This window comes from Falco cherrug, chromosome 7, assembly GCF_023634085.1.
Source record: "Falco cherrug isolate bFalChe1 chromosome 7, bFalChe1.pri, whole genome shotgun sequence".
Classification (NCBI taxonomy): domain Eukaryota; kingdom Metazoa; phylum Chordata; class Aves; order Falconiformes; family Falconidae; genus Falco; species Falco cherrug.
Window position 1 is genome coordinate 56,859,326 of NC_073703.1, and position 22,343 is coordinate 56,881,668.

At 38.3% G+C, this 22,343-nt stretch overlaps 1 protein-coding gene across 2 annotated transcripts in view; it reads left to right on the forward strand.

Annotated features, from left to right (window-relative positions):
* Nucleotides 1–7,632: 7,632 nt before the first annotated feature.
* Nucleotides 7,633–22,343, forward strand: part of DPH6 (diphthamine biosynthesis 6) — a 210,215-nt gene continuing 195,504 nt past the window's right edge. The window contains exons 1-3 of one of the 2 annotated variants that reach the window (XM_055716488.1): nucleotides 7,633–7,826; nucleotides 11,877–11,971; nucleotides 14,250–14,443. In XM_055716488.1, the coding sequence (XP_055572463.1) occupies nucleotides 7,804–7,826; nucleotides 11,877–11,971; nucleotides 14,250–14,443 (312 nt within the window). In that variant the 5' untranslated portion in view covers nucleotides 7,633–7,803. Of the gene's footprint in view, nucleotides 7,827–11,876; nucleotides 11,972–14,249; nucleotides 14,444–22,343 lie in introns of those variants that run through there. The other variant, XM_055716490.1, reaches the window with a different exon arrangement.

Sequence of the window (22,343 nt, forward strand, 5' to 3'; positions counted from 1 at the left end):
TCTTGTCTTACCTGTAAAACTCAGATTTGCAAAGTTTTTTTAAGGATTATTTCTGAGCTGGGGTGCTTAGGTACAAGACAATTATGTAAATTGTCAACAGTGAAAAAATTAGTGGAAGATTCCTGTAGACAGTAATTTGTGTCCGAAAAGACTATAGATTATTAAAATTCCCTTCAGCTTTTACCAAAAAACCCCCAACCAACCAACCAGAAAAAACAAACGAGCAACACCAGGCAATGGCAACTAGCAAATTGAAATTAATGTCCACGCAGCAAAAAACAGGGATAGCTGTCCCTCTGGGTTACTGCGTGTAGGTGACTATGGCTGAAGAATCTGTGAAAGGAACCCACGCTTCACAACCTGGCCTTTCAAGTAAATCTCTGCAGATGGATAGTAAGAGCTCGTCTCAGTTCTTATTCCTCTGGTTGTAATGATTCTGTAATGTTGTTGTAGTGATACAATGACTGCAAAAATGTATGTTTTTGAAAACCATAATGCATACACTAATACAGAGAGCAGGCATCCTGGCTGTTGTCTTTGCCCTGTTTCTCAGGCATTATAGAACCAATGGGACAACTAGAAGAGATCTTTTTGTTCAAAACCAATTCTTATCGATATAGTAATCCAAAGTATCTTTCAGACTCTTGCAAAGTATTTCTTTACTTCAAAACTTAAACAACATCAAAGAAAGCACACAGACAAAGCAGTGTTGGAAAGGAAGTAACATGCCCTTATTTTTAGCACTTGCCCACTTGTCACTCCTAAACTCTCATCTGCCTTTCAAATGTAGTGTAATCTAATTTTTATGCATACTGTATGCTCGTACAGACAATTTCCTCATTTCAGAGTATGTCGAGTTTGGTAAAGGCTTTTGTACTTTTCCTTAACCTGTTTCAGAAATAGTACTGTCACCATTTGTCTCAGTAATATACAGGACATGGAAATTGACATTTTTCTATATAGAAGTGAAAAGAATATTAGTTTTATCAAAGACTAGATTCCCTCTTCCCCTCCAGTTAGATTTGAATTTGGTCACTTCAGGGCTTACTGTGTAGGATGATTTTAAGCAATGGTCCCTGTGGTTGCAGGCTCTATCACCTAATAATTGACCATGACAGGAATTATACGTCCAAAGCCAAGGGGTAGAGTGAATAGCATATGTCAGGGTCAATTATAAGGTGGAAGACCCTGCAACAAAAAAGACTGCACTGATTAGAGCATGATGTTGACGTGGGAGCTGAAGCTTCAATGTTATTTCAAAGGGCACTGTCACAGCCACCCGTCCTTAAGGTCTCAAAATCAGAGGCAGATTATGTCAGTGGTTTATACTACACATGATGCAATGAAGTTCAACGGGACATTGAAACTTACAATTCCTTTGTTGCTTTTTTGCAGTGGTAAAAGGCTTTCTCTGTATCACTCAAAATTAAGCTTGCCACTTTGATAATTAGGTCAAAACACCTTCATACTTACTAGATTAAATATCTCTTCGAAAATCTGACTGTGAGATAAAAATATTACTGAATGTGACACAATTAAAATTTTTGATTGTTAAAGTTATTAACATTATTTGTACTGGCAAAATTGAACAGAATGGAATGGAATTGAGAGAATATAGTCCTTTTTATTACTTAAAGCTATGTTACAAATATATTACGGTATGGGAAGATTTTTGCAGTGAAACAGTTGGGCCAAAAAAGCTGCAGTTTGCTTAGTCTCCGGAAACTTCAGCATCTTTAACCTACTCAGGTGTTCTCAATCAGTGACAAGTTGCAGAATCATTTAGTGAGTAATGATTCCAAATTACATGCCACCACAATAAGATACTATAGTTCATTTTTAGATCTTCATTGCACCAGTTCAATTATCTGACTCTTTGAAAGCTGTTTCTCTGAATTTTTGTGTCTCTGTAAAAATATCCCAGTCATTTCTGCCTACAAGATCCCAGTGGTTTATCTCATCATGATGGAGAAGATACTGTAACTTAACCTCATTAATTAGATAGCTAATTTCTCTCTGTCCTCACGTGTTATTATCATACTTTTCCTGGGTGTTTTGCCGCCATCAAATACATAGCTAACTCCCAATAAATTAAAGCCTATAATTTCAGATTCAAATTTGTTGGATGATGAACACATTATAAGGATTGTTGTGTCTAAAAGACCTTTTTCTTTTCCTCTAGAATGGTTATTAGAAGATCATAGTCTCAAACATACAGAAATGCTCCAAATTTCCATCTTCAGTGTCTTCACTGGCAGTTAATGCAGCTGCACAGGAAACACGTCATGTTAGATAACAGGGACCTGGGTTTGGATCTTGTACATGTACTTCTTCACAATAATCTAATCTCTGATCTGTCACATTTGTTTTATATTTAAAACTTATGCAAAATTAAAATATGAAATGTTTATTTCTAAAAATCCATTATTTTCCTTTGTAAGTGAGAAAGAGATAGGACATAAAAGTTCTTTAACCTGTAAATACAATATCCACACTTAACTTTTCCATTGCAATCAAAACAGATTTCTGTAGAATAGTATGCTTTGGTATGAGAGGCTTTCTGGTGAGCTGGAGGTGCTCAGACATTTTTTTTTTTTCTTCCTTGAAAGTACTGAAGGACTTCATGTGGAGAAAAATACATTAAAATCCCATGGATTAACCTGCACAGAAAAACAAGTAGATGAAGGATTTTGCCAGTCACACTTGACAGTTTCTCTTGGCAGTAATTAATGTTAGTGCTTTTACTAATAAAGTAAAAATTTCAGACACTGAAACCAGATCTTGTCAAGGGAAAAAAACGCTCAGCACCCACTGAATGTTAATTTTAGCTTGTACTAGTGCCTGCTGGAAATGGAAACAGACGGGTCACTTTGATGGAGATGTGACCTTATAAGGTTAAATTTAGACTTTTGATTTGCTGAAGATTGGTAGATTGATTAATGAAAATTAGGTTCATCAAAAGCTTAGAAAAACTGGCATCATATAAGGACCATTACCTATTAGTCAAGAACATATGTAATGCTATCTTAGGTTAAATTCTGTTCCTGTTCCAGTGGCTACTAAATACATGTCTGAAAGTCTTCTTGAATGCTATATAGAGGACAAAGTTAAGTTGCTGGATTTCACAGTTCTGCAGTCGAATCACCTATGAAAATGATGAGCCTTGTCTTCTCAGAACTAGGAACTATAGGATTAGCTGTATAATTTTTAGTAGTCTTTATACGGAACACTTAAAAGCAAGAAGCCGGTAAGTCATCCTTCACATACAGCGATGATCACTGCGGCCAAACCTGCGTGAATGACTGGAGATCAACCTGAAAGCACTGTATGCCTATTTCTGTCTAAAAAGAGGTGAACTGGTCAAGGTGTTCAAGGTAATCTTATTAGGCTGTTTTATCCTGGGCATAATGCACTGTTAGCATGGTTATGCAGCATTCAGAGCGAAGCTCTTTGTAACCGGTTAGCTTGAAACATAGACAGAATGACCTTGAGCCCTTCTACACCCAGATGGGGAGATAAACCTCCTGAGAAATTCCTTTTATTCAGATTTTAGCAGTGTGTCAATACCTCATGCTTCCAAACCAAAAGTTTCTTCCCAAAACTTAATTCCAGTAAATCTCATGGAAGAGTTGATAATATCCTGTTTACTGTGAAATAAGTGAAAATTCAGGAAAGTTGTCAAGGACAGGCAGCTAAAGGAACTCTGCAGCCAGTTTCTTAGTTAAGATAAAAGCATCCTCCTGTAAAATCTCACCTTCTCTGTATTACATAAACAGCTTTGGGTACTAACACCAGCAAAAGTTCTGTCACCTGTTAGACAAGGGAAACACCCCTGACTGCAGGAGAGTCCAGGCAGGACACCCTAATGAGAGACAATAGTGGCACATTGCCAGCTACACCCATGAAAACCATAACTTTCCTGTTTCAGACTTGGCACAGTAAGGAAAAGAAGAGACAATTTTCAAAATCTTTGTTTCAAAATGGGAATATTCTTCCAATGTTACATCTGCTTTATATATGCAGTACTCCGTTACTTATGGGTGATTATAATAGGAAATCTTTTAATTAAGAACTTCATTAGTTCACCTTTAAATGCCAATCACTGGATAATTGGCCCTTTTCTAATAGGCACTGCAGCTCAGGTATGCTAACGTGACTGTTTCTCAGAATAACTTACTGAAAGTAAGTTATTTTTGGAACTCATTTATACGAGAACTTAATTAACTATTCCAGATCGTTAGGGATACTGCATTGCGTTTTTTAATACTCTGACAGGTTCCTCCAGATATATTAATTCATTATAATTATTTTCAACTTTCTAGGCAGAAAAGGGTGAGAAAGAAGCACTGAGCCATTGCTGGCTTTCTGTACAAACTAGCCAGTATTTCCCTGGGAAGAATGGCAGCTTTGGGGAATTTTATTGTTTCAACTGCTGCAGCAGTATAGCAGAATGTCTTGGGGCAATCAGCTTGAGAGACGATGCACTGTCTTTTGTCCACTGTCGTATGGCAGAACCTTTTAAGAGCAGTGACACTACACCAGAACTATTTCATCAGGTGAGAGCGAACAGATTTTCTCACTGAGTACATTCCAAACAATTTGAAAACAGCATCTTTTTGGGTAAAATACACATTTGTCTTGAAACCCCACTTTACTAATTCAATTTTGACATATTTCACAAATTCTGGGAGCCAAATCCCACTTTCTTATTTGTGCAAATAACTACTGATGTCTTCATCAAATGGAAGCAGAAATTCCGGTCTCACTAGCAAATGAAGCAGACTTTGGTCTTGCAGTGTCATATGTAACTTTTACTTCAAACGAATCTGACTTGTAAGTAGAAATTTGTTTTTGAAAGCTGTAAAGCTGAATGCAATAGAACCATCTGCTGAAAAAACAGCAACATTGTATCAGAATAGATAATAATAACAGACCTTTGAGAAAACAGGGGACTTAAGAATTATTCTCATTTCCAGATCTTCTAACAATGCTACTTAAAAGAGAGCTTTACAAGTATTTAAATATTTGTTATAAAGCTGTGTGATTAAAGCTACTGATTTTATGTCCTCTCCATTTTCCAAAGGAGCAGAATAATTTATGTACATGATTTTTAGAATTTCCATGTATCATTGCTAAGTATTGTAAATGAGCATCTTCTAAGTGTTCACAACCACTAGCTGAATAACTCTTTCTCTTGATAATAAAAACTAAAAATATTTCATTCAAACCCAGAAAAGATAGATGTTATGTTTGATAAAATACCACATCCCGCTCCCCCCCCCCCCCCCCCCCCCAATCATATACCTTTGTTCTGCCTTTTTTACAGTTCCTCAGAGGTGTGGTTATTTTTTACTAGTTCATGTACTAAGTGGTATTGCTTCATTCAATTTAGTAATCTCTGCTAAAATCTCTAGTACACCGGATTTTCAGTTTTAATTTAGAACAGGCCTCCATTACCTTTCCAAGCGAAAAAATAAAAGCCCTAACCCCCTACCAAAATCCTCACCCTTTCTTTAGAATTTCACATCTAAGTAACCCTCTTTCAGATCCTGTTAAGATATTTTAAGACCAGAAAAAGCTTTCTAGGAATAATGCATGAAGTCACTAAACTAGAAGGAAATGCAACTGCTCGGTAAGTAATTCCAATGTAAGTCAAGTATTTTGTCTCGTAACTGCTGGCCTGTGATGGCCAAAGCATGAACCGAGGATTTATTTTTTTAAACATGTGGTTTTTGTACTTACTACTGTGCAGAAAAATCCATGTTGTGTTTACTACCTCTTTACAGCTACTTATCAGAGAAGTTTTGTACTGATTGCCACTTCTTAACTTTACCAGTGTATTTAGGAAGGTATCATCTGCCCATGATTATGTACTCCTATTTTCCAGGTTCCAGTGACTTACTGTACAAATCATGTGCAGACTCAAATCTAAGAAAAAACAAAGTAGTCCTTCAAACTGTTTTGTGAGCTGTACATGAAAAAAATCTTTTATGTGTCTCACTAGGCATTTATTTGGGCACATTTATTGCTATAAACAAAATGCTTTTTCTTAGAATATTTCCTTCTCTATTTTCCTCCATCTTACCTCTTTCTGGGAACTTCAGACCAAACAATTTGTGTGCTTGCACAGAGGCTCCTGCAAAGCCTGATTGGTAGAGATTGTTCTATAGCACTGTATAATACCACGTTACAGGGAACTGGTAAGTTAGCACTCGCAATGCATAAAGCATACCCTTCATCCCAGCTCTGAGGAACAAAGCTTTTACGTTAGCTGCACCAGTTGCTTCAACTAAATTCAACGGGAACCATGAACCAGCATTGTTGGTCCCTGCCAACTTCCAGGTTGGATCGCCAGGACCAGCGGTGGCACCGCAGATGAAGACACTGAGCGGGGCAGTGCTGAGGCTCCCCCAGGCACCACGCTTGTCCCCGCTGCTCCCCCACACACCAGGCTCCAGTGAGGGCCAGCAACCAGCAGCACAACACTGGGTGCTCGTCCCCATTTTGGACCCACAGGCACTTTGAAACAATGCCTGGAGAGCGGTGAGCCCTCAGACTGCTGCTTGAAACACTGCCACGTATGATACCCCCAACAATGGTTTTATCTGGTGGTGTAAGCCTTTTAAAGTTGGCCTAGCAATACGGTTTCATGGGCAGAACTAACCCGCAGGTTTTTCTTGTGACTCAGGAGACATGAAATTGTGTCTGGATTCAGAAGCTGAGCCCCTGGGTAAGCTTTTCCTTGATGCAGCCTGCAAACCTACAGAGGTGCCTGTCGTCTGCACAGCGGCAGGATTGCTCAGATTGGCCCCAGACACAGACCGCATGGCGAGATGAGACTTTTGGTCAGCAGCTGAACCCGAGGGTGCAGGTGGAGCACACAGGTCCGCTCCCTTCCGGCTCTGGCCCCTCCACACAGGCTGCTGGGGGGCGGCGGGGCGAGTCGGAAGGGGTCTCCTGCGGCGGACCCCCCAGCCCCAGAGTCGGGGGGTGCCTGAGGGAGCGCCGCTCTCTCGCCCAGCGCCCCGCAGCCGGCCGGTGGGCCACCCGCCGCCGGGCGAGCAGCATCCCAGGGTGGCCACCCCACGCCGGGCTCCAGCAGCCGCGATTGCGACAGGTCCGCAGCGACTTTTGAAGCTCCGCGGCATTTCCTCCCCTCGCAGCGGGCCCTTCCCGCCCCCTCCCTCCCCCGGGCCGCCAAACAGCACGCGGGCCGCCCGGCAGGCACCCGAGGGGGAAGGGGCGGACCGGCCCCCTCGCTCGGTGGCCCCACTCCTAGAACGCAATCGTTCGCTTAGAACAGCTCCGTTACTGCTTGCAGCCGGCAAGAAGGAAAAAGGCGGGCAGGGGTAGGCGACAGGAACGCCGGGGCGCTCCCGCGGCCGCGCCCGCCTCTCGCGGCAGCCCCCGCAGCGGGCGGCCCGCCCGGGCCTACCGGCGCGGCCTCCCTGCCCGCCATAGGCGTCCTGCGCGCTGCCTCCGCGGCCGCGCCCTCCGCCCCGCCCGTGCCCGGGCCGCGCCTGGCCTCAGCCCCCGCGGCGGCTCCCGGGGCCGCGGCACGGGCGGCGCGGCTCTCCCGGGCGCGGGCGGGCGGCGGCCTGCCGTGCCTCCGGTTGCTCAGGCAGTCTCCCGGTCTGCCCCGGGAGGAGGGTCCACTGACGGGAGGCGGCCAAGCGGTAGCGGTAGCAACGGAGGAGCCGGCGGCGCGCGTGGCCCTGGCTGGCCGGCTTCCTTCCCCGCTGCGTTTCGCAGCTGTCACGCACCTCCCCGTTCGCGTTACCGCCCCCCGCGCCCGTGAGCGACATGAGAGTAGTGGCTTTGATCAGGTAACGGGCTGGGGGAGCGCCCGTGCGGGTGAGCGAGGGGCGTCTGGCAGGCGGAGCGGGGCGCGGGGAGAGGCCGAGCCCGCCCGCCCGCTGGGGAGCGCCCCTGCCCCGGCCCTGCCGCCCGTGCGCTCCCCGCCTGCCCCTGCCCGGCGCGGGCGGCTGCGGCGCCGTCCCGCTGCCCGCGCTGGCTGCCCGTGCTGGGTGCCTCCGGGGCCGCGCCGGGCCGGTCCCCGCCGCTCCGCGGGGTAACGCGGCAACAGTTTCTCTTCGGCTTTTCCCTTGCTGCCGGGATGCTCAAGAGCTACTACTGTCTGTTTAAAAAGGAAAAAAACCCAACCACCCAAACCCAAACACCCAAACTAAGCAACCCCCCCCCCCCCCCCCCCCCCCGAAAACACCACCCACAGTGATTTTCCCCGGCCGCCTGCTTCCCGTTATCCCGGCCTCCCAAGCAAGCCGCCTGCGGCGCCGGGGGGAGCGGTCCCTGGGGTGCAGAGCCGCTGCCGCATGCCCCGCGGTTGGAGGGGGTTTGCTCGCTTGCAGTTCAATTTCCAGCTGCTTTTCCTTTCCGAATATCTTAACTGTCTTCGGATAAATTTTCTGAACTCTTTAACGGTAGATTTTTCTGGTGTGCCTTTTGAGAGAGATTTAATTTTGCTCATTTTTTGAAAAGATGAAGATCACTCATTGAAGTAGTTGCAGTCGGACCCAGCCCTATCTGTCAGGGGCTACTGTGCTCACTCCCTCTGTGTTCTTGCAGCTTTCCATCAGTTTCTGCAGTTCTTGTACTGTAAACAGCTTGTTTGTACTTTTGTGGAAAGCCATTGACTTTTTTTCTGAACAAGGACAGGTGTGTTCTTTTACCAACAAGGTAGGAAGCCTGTAAACAGAAAAGAATTGTGCAGATGGGAGCAGTGTATTTTTATTTTTGGATGCAGTAACTGAAGTCTTACATTTAATGTATTAAATTCCCTCAGGCACTGTCAAATATCACACCTTGCTGAAATCTGAAATCGGGGTTTGGCCACAACAGTTCCAAATCATTCCAAACATCATCCAAAGAGGAAAAAATACAGCAAATGTTATCTATGTTTTTCAAGATTTGCTTAAATACAAAGTAGGAAAATCAGCTTTGATGCTTTTTTCTTGTTTTATAGATAAGATTTGGTCTTCCCGGTTTATTTATTTTGATGTGCTCTAAGCAGAGGAATGTGTTAAAAGGCAGGATGAAATAAAATCCTAAAAACAGGTTTCTAACACAGTTGCTATTTTAATGGGCAATTTTACAAGGATGGATTTAGTTTCAGTAATAGTTTTAAGAAAAGTTTTAAAGAGACATCAAAGTGTCCGAAATCTTTGTAACAGAGCTAGCCTCAAAGATCAGAGGGGGGGAAAAGTATTTGAAAAGTGCTTCTTACTTTTGAAAAGGTCAGGATTATATATAAAACTACTTTAAGCTGTTTCTTTTTCTTTTAAAATGTTGGCCACACTTAAAGTTGATAGTCTTGCTTTAAGGTGGTATTTATGGGGTAAATCCTGTATTGTGTTTTGTTCTAAATCATAGACATTTTAAAGCCGGTCTTCAACTTGAAATATGATGTTTTCCAACTCTAATTCTTCTAGAATTTTCTTACTGTAAGTGGTTATACTTGTGAATGGAATTTTGTTCAGAAGTCTTTTATAGACTTGTATCTTTATGGTTACCTTATTTATTTTATTTATTTTTTTTCTTCTTTTTTTTTGTTTGTTTATAAGCCTAACTGTTAACATACTTGCAACACTGTCAAAACTAACCCTGACTGTGGCCTGACTTTGTCGGTTTCCTACAAAAAGGCCTCGTGATTTTTTTTCTGTGATGAGAATAGAGAGGAGTCCCCAGGCTACCTCAGTACCTGCCTTCATCTCTCTTTGTAAAGCTTGTTTTCTTTGTTTGTTTTGCTTTGGTTTTGGTTTGGTTTTAGTTTGGGTTTTGGTTTTGGGTTTTCTTGTTACAATCTATTAGAAAACAGCCAGGCTGGGACTGTGCTGAGTCCACCTTCCTCCCACAGCATGGGCTGTCTGGCTTCACTGGTTTTAACCAGCATGTGTTTAACAGCTAGGTTAGAAGGCCTTGTAGGTAGGCACCATTTTGTTTTGTTTCTTGGTACGGTTAGTTTTTAGGGCTATGGTAACAGTAATACAGAAAATAAGTCACAACGTAGTAGCATGTGATCCAGTGAGCACTCTACAAATTTCAGTCAAGTTACCAGTGGTCATGTGTGGGAAATCTGAATGTAGCCTTATCTTAACATGTCTTTTTTTTATAAATTAGTAGAAAAGATTAATAGACATATCCAAGTGTCCTTTTAATTTTTGATTTAAAAAAAATAATACTGAAATGCTGTAAACAGCACAGGCAATTATCTGCTGTCATGTAATTATTTGTCTGAAGTTGTGTATGGAGTTGAAATCAGACCTAGTGGGAGGCTTTGATTAAGGAAAGAGTCTTTGTCTCATTATGATTCTGTTAAGACTGAAATTTCACATTATGAAGTAAATATGATCTGTTTTCAAGCTATCAAGCACAGTATCCCGAACTAATGAACACATGATTTTTAAAATATTTTTTTTTAGAAGAAAGTTGTAGGTATGCATGAGAATGATGTCAGGTAGAGATGGAACCTTGAATTAGGAATCTATTTATTATCACTTTTATATTTACTTTCATAGCACTGAAACATAAGCAACTGCTTTATGAGAATCTGTTAAGTACGAAAGGATGCCATGTTATTTACGCTATTTCTGTTTTAGGTTTGAGTTATGCAGCAAATTAAGGTCAGCATACAGAATTTTAGCATGGATAAAAACAGAATTTGAGGGGAACAAGTTTATGGTTACATTCCTGTAATGCACTTTTAAGCGTTTGCATAGAGGGTTAGATAAAAGTTGGAACTTTACATTGGAAATGCTGAAGTTTGTTAGTAATGGTGTGGTCCCAAGAAAACCGATGGTCTGTTGTAGCTAGGACTGTTTGTACTATCTGTTCATCTGTCCATGTCTCAGTGACTCTAAGGCAAGACGAAGTTTTAGGAAGCTGATCTAGATCTCTGTTCCAGTTCCTGCCCTGAACTGGTTTTTGTGACTTGGCATTTAAAGGAGCTGCACAGAATCTCTACCTGCAGTTGTAGTTTGAAGGCTGTGAGTCTGAATGTGGATTTCGCAAGCTGTGTGTATTCTAGAGCACTCTTAGTTTCATTGTTAGACTGTAATATTTTTTTTGATGGTGATTAAAATCCCTGAAAAATAATATATTTGACTTATACCAGGATAACAGGATTCTTTGCTCACTGATAGTGGAAAAGATTCCACTAGATCTTGAACGAATGTAAAAATTAACTATATTCTGTGTTAGAGTGTAATCTCTAGGCCTCAGAGAAGAATATATTTCTGTTTGTTTTTCTGTTGTTTTGGGTTTTTTTATTAGCAGTAATTATTTTTATTTGCAATTATATGCAGTAAAAAATTTGTATGTTGTGTCAACTGAACCTGCTGCCTGTAATAATTGCAGCTTTTGAGAATGGAAAATACATTTAAAACATTGATACTTTAGGCAGAGTATCCCACGAAGGATAAATGTTATTCCTAACATGACAGTCTTCATTTAAAAAGATTGCTGATGCTGGCAACTCTCTGGAGCAGATACTGGGTTTCAAATCCAAGTTATCTAGTAATAGTACAGGGTAATTTCGCTCTGGAGTAGAAGACAGTCCTGGTTCTAAAGGGATTCCAGTGTAAGTGGCTGTTCTTCTTGGAGCCTTTCAGATTAGTAATAAGATGCAAAACTGAATATGTACTTTATGGATACTGTATGTAGGCACTATACATATATAGTAAACCTTGTAAGGTGAAATCATCCTTTTCCTACTGTTAATATTTTGCAACTTCTTTTTTTATTTCAAAACTTTATGACCAGCTCTGATGATATTAATTTTCAAGTAGTTAGGCAAACATCATAAAAAGCTAAAACTTTTATCAGTACTTTCAAATGACACTATTTTCTCTTTCTTACAGTGGTGGGAAGGACAGCTGTTATAATATGATGCAGTGTGTTGCTGCTGGGCATCAGATTGTTGCTTTAGCCAATTTAAGACCTGCCGAAAACACAGGTATGAAAGCTATATTTCTTAAAGGAGATTTTTTTTTAATATTAGAAACAATGAAGGCAGAGCAGTGCCTGAATTAAGTTCCTTTATGTGTTTTTATATAGTTTTGCATATTGAAGGGCAATTTGGAAATCCTAAAAGAGGTAGTGGGGGGAAAAGCTATGGAGATGTATTAAGTGTATTTTTCCTTAAAGGGGAAAAAAACAGAAGAAAATGAAGATTAGTAAAAGAAAGGCTTACACAATTTGAAGAAGGCAGAATATGAATATTCCTGGTGGTAAACAAAGGGATTGTGTGAGTTCAGTAGCACAGATAGTAAAAGGTGGTAGAGACATAATAAAACCAAATAAACACTGTATTTCTAGAAATGCTTTAAACTGGCATAAAACATTTCATAAACCAGCTGCCAAAAATATGCAGTTTTGCTGCTGCTCATTTGTTTTAGCCTGGTGTATCTTCCTCCATTATTCTAACCCAGCATTTGTGAAATGGATTGAAGAACTGATCAGTTCGTCACAGGCTGTACCTAGACCTGTTTCTATGAAAGAGAATGGGAGAAACTCAGGTAGTCTTAAGTCAGCTGTGAGGTGAGAAGATGAGCTGAGTACTTCTGTGTTGGACTAGAGCATGAATTGAACTTGAAATGAGACTTGAAAAGGAAGTGAGTTGTTTCCCAGTCAGTAGTGGAGGATGCTAAAGCATGTTAACATAGGTTTACTGGTCAACATATGTTAAAAAATTGTGATATCTGGTAACTGTATAGTAAGAAGATACACAGAAAGTGAAGGAAAATGGGAGCTGCCATCACAAATGAGTCACGGATACAACTGGAAAATGCTGAAGAGTACAGGAACAATTTATTTTCTGGGTAGCTAGGACATAATCATCTCTAATCTTGTTGAAATATGTTGTCTTTAAACTAATTTATCCACATCAGAAATGCAGAATATTGTCATTAAAATCATAAAATGCTCTCTTTAAGTGTGTAGTTGGAAATTTTGTGGAAAGTTAATTGAGGTGCTTCAGGCAATAGCAGATTCTGTGCCATTCATTTTATTTTATCTTGTACCACTGTTGCCTGGAGAGTCTCAATTAATAAAGAAACTGTGTATTCTGAACTGAGTATCAGTTTAAAGACCTTGTCATACTCATGTATGTTGAAAAACACTGAGTTTTCTTTTAAATCAACTCTTCTGCTCTACGTTGGTTAGTTGTGATTATGGGTTTGTATTTGACTATTTTGAGCAAAAGTGTCTCTGTTGTATGGTATAGAATGTGACATGACCTAATTGTTACATCACAAATTAGTTATCTTGATCAATGTTACAGACCTTTTTCTTTGCAAGGTGTGCTACATGGGTATATGGCAGAGTTGCAGAGTTTCAGTTTTACAAATTAGCATTAAAATAGTGAACTGTGTTAGCTTTCAATAAATAAAGTGGAGGTTTCACCAATAATAATATATTGCTTTATAATCTGAAAAATTATCTGAAAGATTTCATATGTAAATGGTTTATCATATAATTTGAGATTTAATTCTAATCCATGATGCCTGCATTTTGGCTGTTTTTTTCTTATGTTCTACCTGTAAACTGCTTGTAAGAAAACTCGGTTAATTTTTTCATCCTGGTTAAGGAAATGGTGGCGAATTGTTGATTTCATTTCAAGCTTAATTTTAAAAGGAGTGAAGGTAGAAAGGGCCTGGCTATTACAACAGATTTCGTTTTCTTTTTATATATTAAGCAATGTCAAAATGTTACAGCAGTCTACTTTTATTCTACTTAAGTAGAAATAATCTCTTCTTCTTTCCTGATGACCATGACAACAATTTTAACAAGAAAGTTTTTGTAAATTTGACAACTTATTGCTTATTCTCTGTGTTGCAGTGCATTCCAAATTTCTTGCTCTGAGTATGTTGAAATGCATATGGGTTTGTGTCTATGAACTGTGATCCTATTAAAATTACCATATAAATAGGAGCAGAATTGGACTGTTACGAGATTTTTGGATGAAGCAGGGAGAAATACTAAGGAAGAAATAGACACCACAATTTTGAAATAGGCAGCATGTTTGTGACAGATGTCTTCCTCTCCATACGTCTGTTGGGTGAAGAAATCTATTTTTTTTCTTTCCATGTTTATAGAGGTATTGTCACCAAACATCTGTTTGTGAACCAAAAAATATTAACATTTAGATTTTCTCAGTGCTTTGTAGTATTATGATTATCTGTAGTAATTGTTGAAGTAATGTACCTAATATGATTGTTTCTTAACTGTGGCAGGGCAGACTGATGAATTGGACAGCTATATGTATCAGACAGTAGGACACCATGCCATTGACCTATATGCTGATGCACTGGATTTGCCACTCTATCGTGGTTTCATAAAGGGTACCAGTGTAAATACTGGAAAAGTGTATACCACATGTCAGGAGGATGAGGTTGAAGACCTTTACCACCTCATGAAACTTGTTAAGGTATGCTGAATGAAAAGACTTAAATAACTGGAGACAAGTATGTTGCTTAACTCATTTATAAATTTAAGTAAATGATCCACTTAAATATTTAAGGGAAGTGAACACTTTTACAGGTTTTATTTCTATTCCTTTGTTCTTCCTAGCATGGTAAATATATAGCATAACTTTATTCCTTTTTCCCCAATTTAAATGAGACTTATTAATTCCTATTTCAAGCCAAAGCCTTGTTCCTAATTAATAAAGACACCTGTAACAGGCGCTGAGCATATTCTACAAAAACCATAATTGTGAAAATTATCTATAAATAAAATATTTATGTAGTTTCATGTTTGAAATAATGCATTGCTTGATTACTGGAATGAGAGATCTTTTGGGTTTTCTGCATTTATCGATGTATGGAAAGTAATGTCTAGACATTTCCGTTTGTCTATGCTTATGCTCTGTAAACCTGAATCTGTTACTTGCTTGTATGTTGCAGGTTATTCACAAGGTATTACAGCATATTTTACAATGTCAGTTTGTCTCTACAGGTAGCCTTGTAACTATATTCTAATATATCACATAATGGTAATACCATATATCAATCTTTTTTTTTGCTATAAAACCAATTAAAGGGAGATAATATGCATATTTCCTAAACCACTAGAAAGTTATTCTCTGCTCTTTTCCAAAATGTTTAATGTAGTACTTTATTTTTCACTGGAATGAAATCAGAATTAAGTCACTGAACTAAATAAAAAACCTCTCATTGACCCCAGGTGTTTTACACAAAATTTGAGTGAACGTGCTATGTCTATACCACTTAATTGTGTTGCTGACTGCAGCGCACAGTACTGAAACAATACAGAAGCACTGCACAGATACACAATGCTAAGACAATGTTCAGAAAATCGTATCAATTGCTATTTAAAAAAAAAAGTAAATGCACATTTAAATTTATTGATCAGACATGTAGACTACTTCCTGAAACTTCAGCTAAAGATATTTGTAGCCTTCAATTCAGGTATTGAACATGTTCTAGCCCCCTTTCCTCCATTGAAATAAGAACTGAGATTCATGAACCTAAAATCTTCAGGCTTACTTGTTCAGTTAAAAAACCCCCACAAATGTACAGATAAGACCTAAGAATGTGATTTGAGTGCACAATGCTTCCTGAACCATGTTGGGAGTCGAATGTTACATCTTCTAAACAATTTTGGCAGGGAAATCATGTTTCTCTAAAGTAAAATCAAGATCATATACCCATACTGGAGTATGAGACTATGAAACAGGAGAACAGTGCGTATAGGCTGTATGGCCTCAAGTTGTACCAGGGGAGATCTAAGTTAGATATTTGGAAAAATTTCTTCACTGAAAGGATTATTGAGCATTGGAATAATCTGCCCAGAGAAGTAGTTGAGTCACCATCCCTGAAGGTATTTAAAAGACATGCAGACGTGGTCCTTAGGGACATGGTTTACTGGTGGACTTGGCAGTGTTAAGTTCACAGTTGGACTCGATTGATCTTAAGGGTCTTTTCCAAACTAAATGAATCTCTGATTCTATGATTATGCTCTAGAGTGCTTCACAGAGGTTTTAAATGGAATGTGCATATCATGCAGTACAGGAGTTGAAAGAAATGTGGTGCAGTATTTTTAAATTATGTTTGAACCAAGATAGAAATTAGAAGGACTAGTATATGCTGTCTCTCAAAGCTGCATGCTAACAGCTTTCTGCCACTGGGTACGATAATAAATTATTGATCAATTTAATTAAAAACAGGCAGATTAGTGGCAATTAAGATGATACTTCCTTTTCAATTCTTGCTGTCTTTGGAGAAATGGATGTCTGACATAAATTAATGCTAATGTTAAATCTTGACAACTTCTGCTTTGGAAGTTTGTACATGATAATTATGACTATAGTTGAAAGAGATGTTATCAAGTTGTCTGGAACTAAATAACTATTCCTTTCCTGTGTAGAAATATTAGTTACATTATATGATATTTTAAAGACATATATATTAGCAATATACTGCCTTTATGTTAGACTTTGGATAACCATGTCTTTACAGTCAAACCTATCTACGAAATTCTGGTGCAGAAGTTTCAGTAGAAGTCTTGCATATTCTGATGAATAATTGCAAAATTATCAGGGGGGCATAAACTACAGCAGCTGTAAGTCTGAGGGTTTTTTTTAGTTTTAAGAAAAAGACATGAAAAATTTTCTTTTGTGTGTTAACACTAACTTTGAAAGCTTTCTATTTTTTCACATTTTTTTTATAAGTGCAGTTTTGTAGCTTTACTACATAAGCCTTAATCACTGAGGATTTTGCTTTAGGATTTTTTTCCCCCAGATGTTAATTTTTTTTTAAACAGAGAGCTCAATTTGCATTCTGTCAAAGGGAGGGGAGGAATTCTGGGGAAACCTTGTCAAAATGCAACCTTGAGTGGACATAATTTCAAAACACTGGTCAAACTAACATAGCTCCATTTTTCTGTCAAATGGTTTAGGCGTGAGAATACAGGAAAGGTGTGTCTAGATCAAAATCACATAGTGTGCCTCTCTTTCCATTTGTAAAGAATGCTTGTATTGAAAGTACTTTATAAAAAATTTAAACAAAACATATTTGAAAAACTAGTATGAATTCAAAAGTGTTTGATGTTTTAAAATCAATGTTACAAGAGCAAGATTTCTAAAAAGTTAAATATTCCCCTGCAGTGCTGAGAAACCCAGGACGACAGTCCTGTTCTAGTTCGTGGGACTCAAAGTGATATTGACTGCCGATAACTTTAAACCTGCTAATTTTATCATCACAAACCCAGATGATTGCTAGGTATGAAGGAAGTTTATATTTATTTTTTAGTTGCCTAACGCCCCGTTTTAGATTCTGTATTCAATATATATTGTGAAATATATGATGTCTCAATGTATCTTACTATGCAGTCCTCACCAGATAGTAGGATATTTACTTTGTGAGACACTGACATCTAAGGAATAATTTAATCTACATTCCATGTTACTGAATAGGGATTACCAATACCCTTGTTTGTCCATGTGTGTTGCTTTATGTACTGGAGATTTTTCCAGCAAAGCATGTAAACACTAGGGTTTCTTAGATATCTGAATTTCCTTCAGGGTTTTATCGTGGCACTGTCTTTTAAACCAGTAAATATGTGGGAAAACTGTGTTTCTTTCCTGTTAGTGGTTGGAAAGACTTTAGCATGGAAGTGTTTTTATGAAACTTACTTCTCAATATAGGCATATTTAGCCGCTTTCTCCCCTTTTCAATGTAATTGTGCTCTTGTCCAAATAATACATTGATGTTTTATGCGAGCACATGCAGAAGTAGTGTCAGATGACTTGAATCTTGGATTGTTTTCTGTGTCTTATGGGACTATGGCTAAACTTTTGTTTAGGGCAGAAGTTGTAGCAGATTCCAGTTCAGTTTAAGATAATTTGTTTCAGTTCTGGGTTCCAGTAGATAGTTCTGTCCTCTTCCAAGTTTCTTGCCTTATCTCCTCTGCTCTGGGAAGGCTTTGCCTTTATTGGGTAAGTTTCCACTGCTGGAGTAATTTGTAGAATTCCTGAACTTGATAAAAACATTTTTTCTTCTAGCTGTTTTTTCATCTTTTTCAATAACATTTTTCATGACTTGAGTTTTTCGAAATTAGTATTTAAAAATTGATTATATTTACAGTTTCTTTGTAATATATCTGGCCGTGTTTATTATAAAGCATGGAAGTTGATTTTCAGTGCATTTTCAGCTTTAACATGTTATTTCTGTCAGAGTTCTTATTGTGGTGCACTTTGTGGCTTCAGAACCTGCAAGCTTACAAAAAAACAGAGTACACTTGAAATAAATTAATATATTGGATCTCAGGACTGAAGGATTATTAATTATGATATAATCTATTGATCGTCAGCTGAAAAATAAGAATTGATGTTGGATATATTGCATGTATGAAACATTTGAATAATAGCCTTTGCTTGTGGCACTGTTTCATTTTATCAGTAATGTGGAAGGAGAAAGAAAGAAAAATTATTTTCTAAAATATTGTCATATTCTGGAACACTGATCTTATAACTCAGTCAGTAGGAATGAGTAACATGGTTTTTAGTTACAGCAATGAAGAACTTATTAATACAACCCATATTTTATAGTTATTTTTAAAGCACAGAATCATGATTTTTAAAGTGAACCCGGACTGATGTTTACTGAAGACAGGAAGTATTCTTGTCTGAGAGTTAAAATTGCAATAGCTGTGTAGTTTTAGATGTTATTTAAGATGATATTTTGTCTCAGATGCTGTGCAGGTTCAGGTGGAATAGAGGTAACTTCAGTCCTATCATTATTCATATAAACTCCCTAAGACTTTGAGCACTTCATGAAACAGTTCTTTGGAGTTTAAGGTGAATGAATGAAATACAAGGTTATTCTGTGGCCTTTGGATAGGGTTTAATTCCCCCACAGAAGATGAAGCTTTCGCTTCCTTGTTATTGCTAATAGTCTTCCATGCTAAGGAAACAGTCTTTCATCCTTCTCCAGAATTTAGCTGCTGTGGCCAGTGAGTAAAAAGAGTTCTTGGACTCAGTCTGATGACTGATTTTCTGTGGCTTTTGTACAGCCAAACATTTAGATGCTCCCATCAGGAAAAACACATTAATAAATGTAACTTGGTATTCTACTGCAGGCGTTGCTTCACTTCTTCATTGTTATTAAATGCATAACAATAAAGTATTTAGAAGTAGTCTTTTGGCTTTTATATATCCATTTTAATCAGCTCTTGGTAGTCCTCGTGACTTCAGTGGCAGTATTGACGTGAATAAAGACTAATAATGTACTCTTAACTCATGCAGATAAGGTTTGCAGATTTTCTTAGGAGTCTTAAAGATCTAAATATTGTTAGGGAATCCTGATTGACTTTAAGAATCTGTAATCTGAGGACCTCAGCATCCTGTTCACCAAACTAATTTTGCAGTTAGTAGGTTCAGACAAAGTAGGTAGCTTCCCCCTCTCACTGATTAGGATTCATAGAGTTCAGAAGTGTGCAGAACAGTTCTGTTCTAGTTATCATTTCACATGTTTCCAGTTGAAGAAAATCTGATATTTTTCCCATTATGATTTATTTGTAGATGTATAGACAAATTCCTCAAGGGTATATTTTTCAACACTTTTGAAAAAGATTAAATTATAGGAGGAGGTATTTGTCTTTCGGCCAAATTTCCAGAATAATCACTCTTCCTTAATTTTTCTCCCTATATTTTAAGATTATTGCAAATGAAGAATACTGTGCCCTTGATATTTTGATAGGTTAACTTTATATATAATTCAGCATTTGAAACATAGAATTTATGTACAGTAAGGGAAATTATAACATCAGTATTGAAAAAACATCCTGAATAATCTTCAAGTGCCCAGTTAGGGGGAGCAGTGGTAGATAAAAAACCACGGAATTTATATTTTGGGCCCTCTTCTGCTCATGTTGATTAGGTGAACATTTGGAGACCATATCTCTTAGCACATTTCTTTTTGCCTTTAGACAGGAAAGTTAAACGTGAACTTTTAGAAATTGTATGAAATGGTTACTGCACTGACAAGAAATAAATAACCATGTTTCTTCATAAAATATGATCTTTTTTTTTTTTTTTTGGAGACCAAATATTTGCTGTGGTTTTTCATGTGGTATAAACCAGGTTCCTCTATCTTTTACAATGAGTAGATGTTATCTGTGAGAATATGCATTGTCCCTTTGAACTCATAACGTTCAACAGTTATTTTTTTTTTACTTGTTATTTTTTCTTTTAACTAATCCTGGAGTAGAGCTCCTTAGCTTTCTCCAGCTAGGGAATGACCATTAGCTTCCTCCAGTAAGGGGTTGACCGTTGCCATCAGCAGTGAATAACAGTGTGGATTAAGGGAAGAGAGTAATAAGTAATTGCATAGTTGGCAGTGCTTTAAGCAATGTAAAATACAATTATTTATTTATTTCTATTCACAAAACAGGGTTGGGGTTTTTTTGTTGTTTGTTTTGTTTGGGTTTTTTTTTTAGATTGAATTTTAAAATGAGGTGGGAACAAGGACATTTTTTTAATCAACAGGATGCCTGTCATTCTCCATGTCTCATCTGAACTGTTCAGGAAGGGTCAATTTTTTTTTTTTTTTGCAGAAGGGGATCTTGAGCAACGTCTTTGAGATAGTTTCTTACCGTGAGAAATGTTGAGCTTTATGTAAACAAAAAAGTCACTGTATTTCTCCCTGTTAGGTGCATGGAGTTGTTTTTACTCACTCTCAGTCTTGTTGTGTTAATATTGAAAAAGCAGAGACAGTCAGGCTGGTGGTATAAGATGGTAAGCAAGCCCGAGGGCTTGTTCTGGTCAGCTTTAAACCTCTGATTGCCAAGTTTTCCTAATTTCCCATTTCCAGGGCATCTCTACTGTGACCTTGCCTGCTGAATATGATGTTCTGGGTTGCAAGATTCTCACATGCATTTGGAAATGGGCAGCCAGGCATTGTTTACAGGACGCCAAATGAACTGTGCACTCGCAGCAAGTTTGATAAACACACATTTCCTCCTTTTATCAGTGAGATTGCAGAATGTGAAGTATGAGTTTCCAGTTTTACTCATTCCCTTCAAACCTTTTCCTGTTTAAAAACTGAATTTCACTAATTGGATGATGATACATCCTTAGATTTTGTTTTGCTTTTTTGTTATTGTTGTTTTGAATTCAACTTACTGGTCACTGACACTCTTTCAATGCCTACCTTGACCAGGTTTGGCAGACTTTCAGATAAAAGCTTTCCATTTGTTCAGCACAGAAAAGGTTCATCCCTATCAATGTAAAGTGAATGCTAATTAACAGTAATGACTTCTAATCACTTTGCTTTTATACTCCTTTAGGAGCACTGCTATTATCCAATGTAGTTAAGTGAAATGCTTGTGTATGAATCAACAATGCTGTATTTCTTCTTGCAGCTTTTGCTCATAATCAAGCTTTGAATAAATTACGATAGTAAAATTAGTTTTAATGTGCTGTGTTGCATGGGGAGAAAGGAACCTCAAGTATCTTGTTAAATATCTTGAATATTTAGAGAGTTATCTATTAACATTTTGGCATTCAGTATTGTAGTTAAATGGAAAAATACATTAAGATGTTTAAGTCAATTTTGTAAATGTTATCAAAACTTTTTTCATGGTTTCAATTCTATTTAAGTGACGTGCATAGACTCAACAGCCTCAGTAACAGTCCCATTTGGATCCGATTGCATATCTGTAGGAATGAACTATAACATTTCTGAGTTAAAATGCAGTTAGGTTTTACATAGAACAAACATGTATCTTGAGAACTTCACCTGTTTTAGCCTAGTGTTGTAGTGTATATTTAGTAGGTTAATATACATTTATTTTATTAATACTGTGCATCTAACAAACTGTTCATTTTGTTTACATGCATGCAACCTGCCTGCCTACAATCATATAAACATCAGAAGGAGGATAAAAGGAATGCTAGTGAAATTTTATTAATACCTGGATACCATAAAATAAGATAAAGCTTTATTTTAGCAAAACTAGACTGCTAGAAACAATGCTGATGAAAAACAAGAGCTAACATATTACTAGACTGGTAGTATGTTCAGCAATTTTAAAATAATTCTGATGTAGGAACAGAATTAGGCTAAAGACAGAATATATATGCATTTGAAATTTAGTGAACTTTTCCGCTTAACATTGCACATACAGGACCAGTTTGGAAGCCAAAGGTGGTAAAACCTGGATGAAACCTATTCCTGACGTGCACATTAGTTTTTGGTTTTATTTATCTTCTATTAACAAGTGGCTTGAAAGAATTACTTAATCACTGAGAATCACTTAGAAGGAATTCCCGGTCTCAGTGGCTTGTAAAGGAACCGGGGTCCTGC